General features: G+C 38.0%; 1 protein-coding gene across 1 annotated transcript in view; it reads right to left on the bottom strand.

Annotated features, from left to right (window-relative positions):
- Positions 1–1,821: 1,821 nt before the first annotated feature.
- LOC123240744 (zinc finger protein OZF-like) overlaps positions 1,822–10,793 on the bottom strand; it is a 31,141-nt gene continuing 22,169 nt past the window's right edge. Inside the window, exons 3-5 of the mRNA XM_044668457.1 lie at positions 8,482–8,608; positions 2,765–3,422; positions 1,822–2,560 (exon numbers count right to left, since the gene is read on the bottom strand). Of these exons, the coding sequence (XP_044524392.1) occupies positions 1,822–2,560; positions 2,765–3,422; positions 8,482–8,608 (1,524 nt within the window). The remainder of the gene's footprint in view (positions 2,561–2,764; positions 3,423–8,481; positions 8,609–10,793) is intronic.

Raw genomic sequence — 10,793 nt, 5'->3', positions numbered from 1 at the left:
TTTTTTATTTTATTTTATTTATTATTTTATAAAAAATAAAAAATTTATAAACAAAAATAAAAAATAAAATAAAATAACCATAAAAAAGAAAGAAAGAAATGAAAATAGGAGCCCACTGTCAAGAATATAAATGTCCAGGGGAAGAACTATCTTTTTTTTTCTTACCAAAATGGATTAGCAATTTGGTAGAGCAGTTCAGAAGTCTTACCTTACATCTTATACAACCTTAAATTCAAAATGGATATTTGACCTGACTACAGCAGGAGATACCATTAAGAATAAGAAAAGAATGAGATCAAGTATTTTGTGTAATTAGAGAATTTCTTATTGGGGAGGAGGAAGGATTTAATGATAATGATGAAAATTTTTAAACACATGAGTATTCATGAAGCTTCTTTTAAAAGGTACAAAACAAAACAGAAAGCTCAGGAGACAATGAAGAGAAATAGGACAAATTTAGATCCACCTTTGAGAAATATTTTATATACATTTTTATATTTCTCTTTAAAAATAGATTTTATTGCTATTGTTTTACATCACCATATATTCTTCCCTTCTTCAAGGGTCATCTGATATAACAAATGTTTTTAAAGAAAAAAAGAAAAAAGGGAGAAATCAGGAAAACTGGTAGATTTCAAAAATTTGAAAACATATGTAATATGCCCTACCTGTGAACCTTCCATTACTGAAAAGCAATAAAAAAATGAATTCTGTAGAAGGAGAAATATTCAGTGCTAATGGCTGGGCCATACTAACATAATAAAAATAGTAATATCAACAAGCTTAACTTAAAGATTTAATGCTGTACTAATTAAACTATCAAAGGAATATATCATAGAACAAAATTCATTTTTAGAAACGAAAGATTTAGAATATGAAAGGAAATCATGAAAAAAGGTGGGGATGACAGGGGAATAAAATAGGCCTCAAATTGCATCATAAATCAGCAGTCTTCAAAACTATTTGATATTGGATTAAAAAAAGAGAGGGAGAAATAGATCAGTAGGATAGCCTAGAAGTGGGAAAAATCAGAAATAAACAAGAACTCAGAGTTCAATAAACCTGAAACCTAAATTACTATCTATCTGATGAAAAACTTCTGGGAAAACTAGAAAGAAGTCTGGCAAAAATTAAGCTGAGACCAAATTATTAAAACATTCAATAATAAATTCTTAGTAGATACATACTCTTATCATTAACATCAAAGCATTAAAAAATTAGAAAAGATCTATAGTTTTCATAGCTATGGGGAAGAGATGTATTCTTCACCAAACAAGAGCTAGAGGCAGTTACAAAAGATAAAATAACACATTTCTTGAAAAACCACAAAAAAATGTATTTCAGGGAGATTTGCATTTTTATGTACAATCTTTTTTTTAAGTGTAAATGCTCATTTTCTGATATTTTGTCAAGAACAGAATAACAAAACCCCCACTTTTTATAAAAAACAATAACAACAAAGGAAATTTCCAGGGAAATAATTAAAGTATTCATAGTTTTGGATCACAGTCTAAATTTAAAGGTCCATTATACATCAAAATATTCACAGTAACAATTTTCTTTGTAGCAAGAACTTCAGATAAAGGAGTTGCCTTGAGGGAATTGGCCAAAGCATTACAGTTGGTTGATGAATACTGAGCCTTATACATTGTAAAGAATTTGGAAAGACCTTCAGACAGGGATCAGATATTTGAATACTATTATATAGTAAAAAAATTTGAACCTAAGAATTTTAAAAATTCATTATATCTTATGAATTAATGAACAATGTGGATTTTCTAATATCTTCTGGTCTGCTCCCCAGTTAAAAGTATTTCCACTTCATATAGATTTACAGGGTTTCAGGCCAGTATGAATTCTCTCATGCATGGTAAGAAAAGACTTCCGAGTAAAGGTTTTGTCACATTGGTGACATTTATAGGGCTTCTCTCCAGTATGAATCCTCTGATGGGCAACAAGGTTTGCACTCCAGCTGAAGGATTTCCCACATTCATTACATGTGTAGGGATTTTCTCCAGAATGAATCCTGTAATGTGCCATAAGGGATGACTTCTGGCTGAAAGCTTTTTCACATTCATTACATTTAAAGGGCTTCTCTCCAGAATGAATCCTGTGGTGTGCCATAAGGGATGATCTCTGTCTGAAAGCCTTTCCACATTCATTACACGTATAGGGCTTCTCTCCAGAATGAATCCTGTGATGTGCCATAAGGGATGAGCTCTGTCTGAAGGTCTTTCCACATTCATTACACGTGTAAGGCTTCTCTCCAGTGTGAATCATCTGATGAACAGCAAGATGGGAGGACTGTCTGAAAGCCTTTCCACAGTGATTACATTTGTAAGGTTTCTCTCTCGTGTGAATCCTCTCATGTACGATAAGCTTTGCTCTTTGAATGAAGGCTTTCCCACATTCATTACATTTATATGGCTTCTCTCCAGTATGAATCTTCACATGTTCAGCAAGGTTGCAGGGCTTTTGGAAAACGTTTCCACACTGATTACATATGTAAGGTTTCTTTCCAGTATGAATCCTCTCATGTATAATAAAGTTTGCTCTCCATCTGAAGTCTTTCCCACATTCATTACATTTATAGGGCTTCTCTCCAGTGTGAATTCTCTGATGGACTGCGAGTTGGGAGGGCTTTCTGAAAACTTTTGCACAGTGATTACATTTGTAAGGTTTCTCTCCAGGATGAATTCTCTGAGGTGAAATGATGGGTAATCCCTGGGGAAAGGCCTTCCCAAATTTATTGCATTTACAAGACTTTTCTGGTTTGTGAATTTTCTGAAAATAGGTATTCCCACATTGATTACATTCACGCAGTTTCTCTCTAGTATGAGCTTTCTGATGTAAACTAAGAGACAAGCGGTGGATGAAGCCTTGTTCATCTTCATTACATTTAGAAGGCATTTTTCCAAGGTGACTTTTCTGATGACTAATAATGTCTGGGATCAAACTGAACACAGTTTCACAGTGATTACCCTGAAAATCTTTCACTCCTGTATGCTTTTCTCGACACTGATTGAGCTCTCTCTGCTCTTTCAAGCAGTCCCCATATTCACAATATTTGGAATGTTCTTTCCCTGAGGTGAATTTCTTAAATTGAATTAGGTCTGAATATTGTTTAAAGTCCCTTTGACTTTCAGCACATTCATGGTGAAGCTTTCCGATGGGGGCTTTTGACTGGACAGAAAGGGTTGACCCTTGAGTAAAATTCTTCTCATACTTATTATATTCATCACCATCTCTCTCTTCCTCTGGAGTTTTCCTGAGGATCTTTTTGAATTGTCTGGAATGACTCCCCCAACTACTCTGCTTCTTCTCTAACTTGATATCACAGTGCCAGGATTCTTTGAAATTGAAGTCACAGGAAATGCTTAACTTTGGAAAAGATTCCTTGCTTTGAGCTGTGGTTTGCCCATCTGAAGGAAACAAATCACAGAAATACAGCCTCTTACTTCTTCTTTTTTAAAAAACACAACACCCAACTCTTTATCTGTTGTCTTAGATTCACTACTATGTTTTCGTTCTAAGGCAGGGCTAGGCAGTGGGGGTTAAGTGACTTGCCTATGGTCACACAGCTAGGGAGTATCTGAGGCCATATTTGAGCCCAGAACTTCCCATTTCCAGGCTGGTGCTCTAGCCACCGAGCCACCTAGCTGCCTGCTATAGCCACTTACTTCTAAGGACAGAAAGAAAGCTGAAATAGATTTAGTGTCAATTCAGTATCCTCCCTTGTCTCGACTTTCTTCTTCCACCCTGTCCTGGAACTTAAAACATGTGCAAGTTGATGTCCTTCCTCTTTGGTTTCCCTGTATCCCTTTCCCAGGACACCTAAAATTCTTCAAGCCAGAATGAGTACTCACATGGTTACATGAGAGTTACCAACTCTATTCCTTCCCAAGAGATGGAGGACCATTAGACCTTACTAGATGCAATATTCTTAAAACTTCCAGTTCTTCTTTGCTCTGACTCTATGACTTCCAGTCTCATAACAGCTACCATCTGACCTACTACCTATCCAGATCTATGACACCATCCCTGATGAGCTTTTCCATCCAAACTGTCACTGAAAAACCCATGTTATTTCCCTCACTTACAAAGTGAGATCTTTGAAACTAGGGAATGGTTTTTAATGTTTGGATGCTGTAAAAATGTAGAGGGTTTTGGAAATGGATTAAACTGGGCCAATGTGATTAGGTTAACTATGGGATAACAGATTCAGTCCAGGTAAAGCCTGTCCTGAGGTAACAAATACAGACCAGTATATATCAAAGGTGGATGATGGATTTATTAAACAAGGGAAGGTAAAAAGGGAAATTTGGATAATCCTAATCTCTAATGCCAACTACCTAAACCCCCAGATCTAAATATCTCTTCACAGAGATTTCTTCAGAGTGATTTCCTACTCTATTCCTCTCCTCACTGTCTAAAATCCCAATTCCTGTTCTTGGTTAAACTAACACTAAACCCCCCTTTGCTGGTTTTAAGGAAAGGGTTTGTATAAGCCTAATAGGGCCCAAAGAAGGTCCAAGATCCAAAAGGATCCAGGCCTGGTCTCACAATCAGATGCCAGATGTCTCGGAATCACCAGGAACTCAGCAGATATCAACCAGCCAGGAGGGAAGCAGGATAACAGAGCAACAGGTAGGATGGGAAGATAAGATAGAAAACAGCCACAGGGAAATAGCCAGTCCCTCTGGGTCAAAACCAGAGAAAGGACCCAGCTTAAGCCCAAATGTCTCTTAGTAACAGCTCAGCTCTCCCCTGCAGAATTCCAGAATCTCTTACTCTGCTGCCCATGCCTTTGTCCTCTGCAAATTTACACACTTTCCCCTTAACTTAACTTTTTCTGGTAACAACGCCCAGTCTTTAACACAGTTCTTGGCACATAATAAGCACTGAAAAAAATGCAATTTCATTCATTCAAAAAGAAAAGTCTTCAAACAAGAAAGGTCGGAATCAATAATGATAAAATTCTATTATCTCACATCTGAAAAGTAATATCTTTCCAAAGAGCTTCCCATAGAATAATACTGGACCCTTTCCCAAGTAGTCAGCGACATAGGCAGGGTAGGCATTTTTATTTATTACACCCATATGGCTCAGAAAAGGTGACCATAATACTTCAATGACAACACTAAGATTGTACTGTGTATAAGGGAAGGAATAGGATCTGAGCTTTCATTTTGTGCCAACTTGCCAGGGCTCCTTCCACAGCATTGCATGGCCTCTTGGCATTTGAGTATTTCTCCAAATGCTCATCATTATAAGGATTTTTATTGTGGTGCTGGTATGCTTTTCAGGCATTTATGAATTTTTTTAGTAACTATCATGGTTATTTTTTGAAAAGGACTATGCTAACTTTATAAGTGGCTACATTCCCTTCAACTCACACTAAGAAATTACTAGGGAGTTATGCAGCCAGCATCTTGAGAAGTAACTCTTACGGAGAGGCACTCTGGCAATTGTTTCTTCAGATGTTGCACTCCTGCCTTCTCAGGAGACCTAAATATTGAAGACCCTGAAAAGAGAGTTCTTTTCATGATATTCTTTGGCATTGTCAAATGGGGTTAAAGAATATGTCTTACCATCAAGTTGAATGCCTGATGCTAGACATTACCGGATGAGTTTTATGGGTTGTCTCCTCTATTAGAATGTGGGCTCCATGATATCAGAGACTTTCTTGATTTTCTACTAGTATCTTTAGAAATTAGCACAATATTTTTGGCAATAGAAAGTGCTTAATAAGTAGTTATTATTCATCATTCAGGCAGTCAGTCATTCATTTGCTCACACCGTACTTTACCAGTTACATTTCCTTGGTTCTGTCATCCCATCAAAAGGGGTAGAATTCTTCCAACAGTTGATCAGAGCCCACCTATACCTGCCCATCCTGTATTACCTTTTCCCAGGTTTGTCAATATCTTTCAAACTGAACACACTGCTCCAGCTATGATCTGGGCTCTTTAGAGGACAATGGGCTTACCAGCTTCTTGGTATGGTAACTATGCTTCTATCCATGAACCCAAGTTCACCTCAGTTTTCACAACTGCCATGTCTTGCTCTTGACTCCAATGGCTTTTTTTTGGTATGAACTATGGTCTAGTCACATCTCTCCCTGCCTGTGACTGTGCAGGTAATTTGTCACACCAAAATATAGGACTTCACGTGGCTCAAATTAAATCTGTCTTAAAGACTGGGTCCACTGTTCAATTGGTCTTTTATCTGTCTCTAAAGCATTTCCTCTATATGTTAGAGAGACAACCCAGTCAAAGAAGGCAGCATGCATTATTCCATAGATATAACTCACACTTTCAATGTGTTTTGCAAACCCTTTAAGGAAGCGATCATCTCCTCTGTCCTTTGAGTTCCTCCTAAGGCTTGGGCAATGTCTTAGATCTGCTAGCCAATGGATTGTCTGTCCATTTTGTGAACGATCAGGGGAAGCAACTCAGAAGAATGACTTCTGACATAGGAGACCACCAAGAATGGGAAAAGAGAATGCTCTGTATCATACAGAATGAGGCAAACATCAAGGAAGAAAGATCAAGAAAGTGGTATATGTTGAATCTCTGTCTCTTTTGAATGACCTTGGGGATTTTTAAGGATATTTGTACAATATTTTTAAATAATGACTTCCTGAGATAACTGTGCCCAGTTTCGCTCACTCACCTAGACAGGAGTTTCTTGGGTCTTCTTGATCCAACAACCATGGTATTTCCCCTTGGTCCAACTGGGAGATAAGATCTGCTTTGGGAACTGGAAGCCCTGCTCATGGTAAACAAGGAAAGGCTAAACACACAGAGAACCTTAGAATTCCATCTTTTTCAGAGAAGGAGGCATGCTTGGAAGGGTCAGAGGGTGCTACCTAGTACCCTTTAGGGACAGTCTATATGTTGATTTTGGGAACTATGGGATGGAGGAAAGAAAATGTCACAGAGTCAATCAGAAAATTGGGAATCAGAAAATTAATACTTTATCCACTTCCCTCCTAGAAGGATACAAACCTTTTCTAGCATATATATTGGAATTTTGTGGAAGTATTAAGCTAGAAAAAAAGATAGGCTTGCTGGGATAGATCTCCAAAAATAGGACTAGTAGCAGTGGGATACAAATTTAGACTTGATATCAGGAAGAAATTCCCAAGAATAAGATATATCTCAAAGATGAAAAAGTTGCCTCAGGAATTAGGGGGTTGTACATCTCATTGAACATCTTCAAAGAAAAGCTGGATGACCACATTTAGGGGATGTAATTCTGATTTCATACTCCACTTGAAAAATCCCTAGAATAAGGAAGTGCTAGCTTGAGAAATAACAAATAAAACTCCTCACTTCCTATTAGACAGCACAAGTACTTTTGATGTGAGAACAAGGAGGATGAAGACCCTGTTTCTTGGATAGGAATGGACTAGGAGGCTTTGGTCTCCAATAATGGTTAAATGCTTGCTACTTCAAACTGGATAATAGGTATGAGACAAATTAATATTGAATTGTATTATTTATTATCAATATTTCTACGTGAAACCATTCATTTCCCCAAACCTCTAACTTTCCAAGGTCAGGTGGCTTCCAAACTAATGTAATTATTCCCAAGCTTCAAGGCATTTAATTGGCATAGGACCTTCTGTCTTTTGTTTTGGACAAGATAGAGACCTCCTTCTTTATTTATAAGTAAGAATGCTCTCTCTAGGTCATTAGAAAGCATAAGCCTTCTTTGTTCTGGCTAAACCTACCTAGATTTGGGGTGACCAGATCCCCAGGAGGGGAAAGAACCACTCAAAAAGATGATTTTGACAACTTATATTTTTCTAGCTGAAGATTACTAGAAGTTGGGCGTTATAAGCTCTATGATATTCTATTACTTAATAGAGGAGGGTAGGTGGGCCGGATTTCTTAGCTTAATGAAGCTGCAGGATCCTCTAGTGAGATTTCTAAGTCTACCTCTTCTTTCAAAATATCCAGCAATCAGGTCTATGAGAGGAGATCCAAAAGCTATACTGCCAGGGGGCAGCTGGGTAGCTCAGTGGAGTGAGAATCAGGCCTAGAGACAGGAGGTCCTAGGTTCAAACCCGGCCTCAGCCACTTCCCAGCTGTGTGACCCTGGGCAAGTCACTTGACCCCCATTGCCCACCCTTACCACTCTTCCACCTATGAGACAATATACCGAAGTACAAGGGTTTAAAAAAAAAAAAAGCTATACTGCCAGGCCAAATAGAAGGAAGGTATAACTGTTAAAAGGATCTGCAACTTTCTAGTTCTTTCCATGCAGAGGCTACCATGATTGACGGATCATTTGTTAATCAACTGCATTCCCCTGTTAATAAAAGATATTATTTTTAGGGAAGTGGACTCATGTTATTTATTGGTTAAAATTCTGGGCACTACAAATAGGAAGGGAGGGAGAAAAGTATGCTTTTCATTGGCCAATTTAGAATTGCCAAGGGAGGGTTTGGATAAAAGTGCAATCTGTCTTTACCCAAGGAGTGCAAGTTCTGGGATATCTCTAGCATGACATCTCTGTAGAGAGCCTTCTGGGAAGGGTCCAAGAGGCACCACTCCTCATGAGTGAAGTCCACGGTCACATCCTTGAGTGTCACGGATTCCTGAAATGACAAAAGTCATAGAATTTAGAGCAGGAAGACATATTACAAGTCATTTAGACTTTACAAGACATTGTACTTTGCAAAGTGAGAAAAATGAGGCTCAAAGAATGTGAAGGACTTTCCCAAAGGACTTTTTTAGTAAGTGTCAGAGCCAACATGTGAAACCCTAAACCTCAAGGGCCAAATGGAAAGTTAGAAAAAATGGTTTACGCTGGCAACTAGAAGGCAGGTGAGAAACGTCCTATTGAAAATTGTGAATTTCTTGTCCATATGGAGTCAGGAAGTGTTTTTTTGTGTTTTATTTGTAATTTATGAGGATTGATAGAGAAAACAGAAGGAATCGATGGTAGTATGAAATTTTTTCTCATCCAAACTCTCCTAAGTGATATGTTATAATGAAACCTCATAAATAGAACTGTATAGGGGGCAGCTGGGTAGCTCAGTGGATTGAGAGTCAGGCCTAGAGACAGGAGGTCCTAGGTTCAAACCCGGCCTCAGCCACTTCCCAGCTGTGTGACCCTGGGCAAGTCACTTGACCCCCATTGCCCACCCTTACCAATCTTCCATCTATAAGACAATACACCGAAGTACAAGGGTTTAAAAAAAAAGCCAAAAAACAAACATAAATAGAACTGTATGGTGAATGATGAATTTCTAAGGACTTGGCAAGTCCACTATCTTTTTAAACAAAGCAAACTAAAGAACTCTAGTCCAGTGTCAGGATTAATCCAGTAAAGGAGCTATATCTAGAAATGAACTTTTGGTAGGACCACTGCTATGTAGGAATTGAGCCAAGTTTTGAGCCTATTGTCCTGGAGACTATGGAAGGGGAAAGTATGACCCCGTGGTTTTGAGGGACATGCTTTTACCTTTGTTCTTGTATATTTTTGAAGGAAATAAATATCTCTTTGTAAAAGCTAACTGATGTTAAGTGATTTCAAAGAACTGGACCCTAATTAGTGAGGGCCTTGAACCAATGGCAGAAAGAAGAGAGAGCAAACCATAGATCCTTCACGGTGCCTGAGATCCCAAAGTGGGGGATGTGAGAAGCCTGGTCCTGAAAGACTGACATCAGACTGTGTACTTTCCAGTCACTGAAGTATTCTTTCAAATGGTGGACAACATTTAAAAATTTTTCTGACACCTGTTTGCTTATACCATATGATCATATATCTCCTAAGGACTGGCTCTTAGTCACAGATTTCTGTTCACTGCTTATTTACTTTGGATACCGATTGTTTTTCCAAGAAATCTGATACAAAGATTTGTTTTCCAGTCAGTTGCTTCCCTTCTAACCCTAGAGACAAGTTTTGTTCATGCAAAACCTTTTCTATCTCATGTAATGGAAACAATCTGTTTTATCTTTTGCAAATGATTCTATTCCTTAGTTGATTAAGAATTCATCTTGTGGGGACTTCCAGACAAGATGGTGCCCTGAGGCAGACCATCCAGCTCTCATATACTACTACTCTAGCAAAAACCTGAATTCAAAATAGACCAAACAATGATCAATAAATCTAATGAAAGATGAGTCTTTTTTGGAGAGAAGGGAAGAAACCAGTAGAGAGTAAGGCTGAAGATTAGAGAGAGAAGGGGGATGATTATGGGAGTAATCTAGTGGAGGAAACAGGATTAGATGGGATCAAGAGAATATGAAGAGGGATTGTTCTTGGCAAGGGAAAGGGTTGCCTTTTCCTCCTTCATTGAAGTAAAGCATGAGATTGTTGGGGATGACATCAAGGATGGGAGATGAGATGAGAAGGAAAGAGTTCAAGGCAAATAGCCTTGATTTTAAAAAATTAAATATGAGACATCTGAGAAAGTGACAATAGAGAATTCCATGGAAAACTTGAAGAGAAAACAGAAGGTGACTGAGATAGGGAATCAGTTAGGGAGGAAGGAGAAAGACTGCCTAACTGAAGGAAGGGGGCCCATTTGGGATCAGATGACATACAGTCATAGTGTGCCCAGTCCACAAGATTTTATGATTTCTTCTAGCTCTATTGTACAGAACAGGAATAAGATAAAAGGAATCAGATGATAGGAATCAATAAGTCAATAATTATTCATTAGACTTCCACTATGTCCCAGGTATAGTGATAAAGTGTTGGAGCTAGAAAGAAAAGCAAAATTATATATATGTGTGTGTGTGTATGTGTGTGTGTGTGTATACATATATATATAT

Source organism: Gracilinanus agilis, chromosome 3 (assembly GCF_016433145.1).
Source record: "Gracilinanus agilis isolate LMUSP501 chromosome 3, AgileGrace, whole genome shotgun sequence".
NCBI classification, from domain to species: Eukaryota; Metazoa; Chordata; class Mammalia; order Didelphimorphia; family Didelphidae; genus Gracilinanus; species Gracilinanus agilis.
The sequence above is the reverse complement of the archived record's forward strand: the minus strand, read 5'-3'. Positions and strand labels throughout refer to the sequence as shown.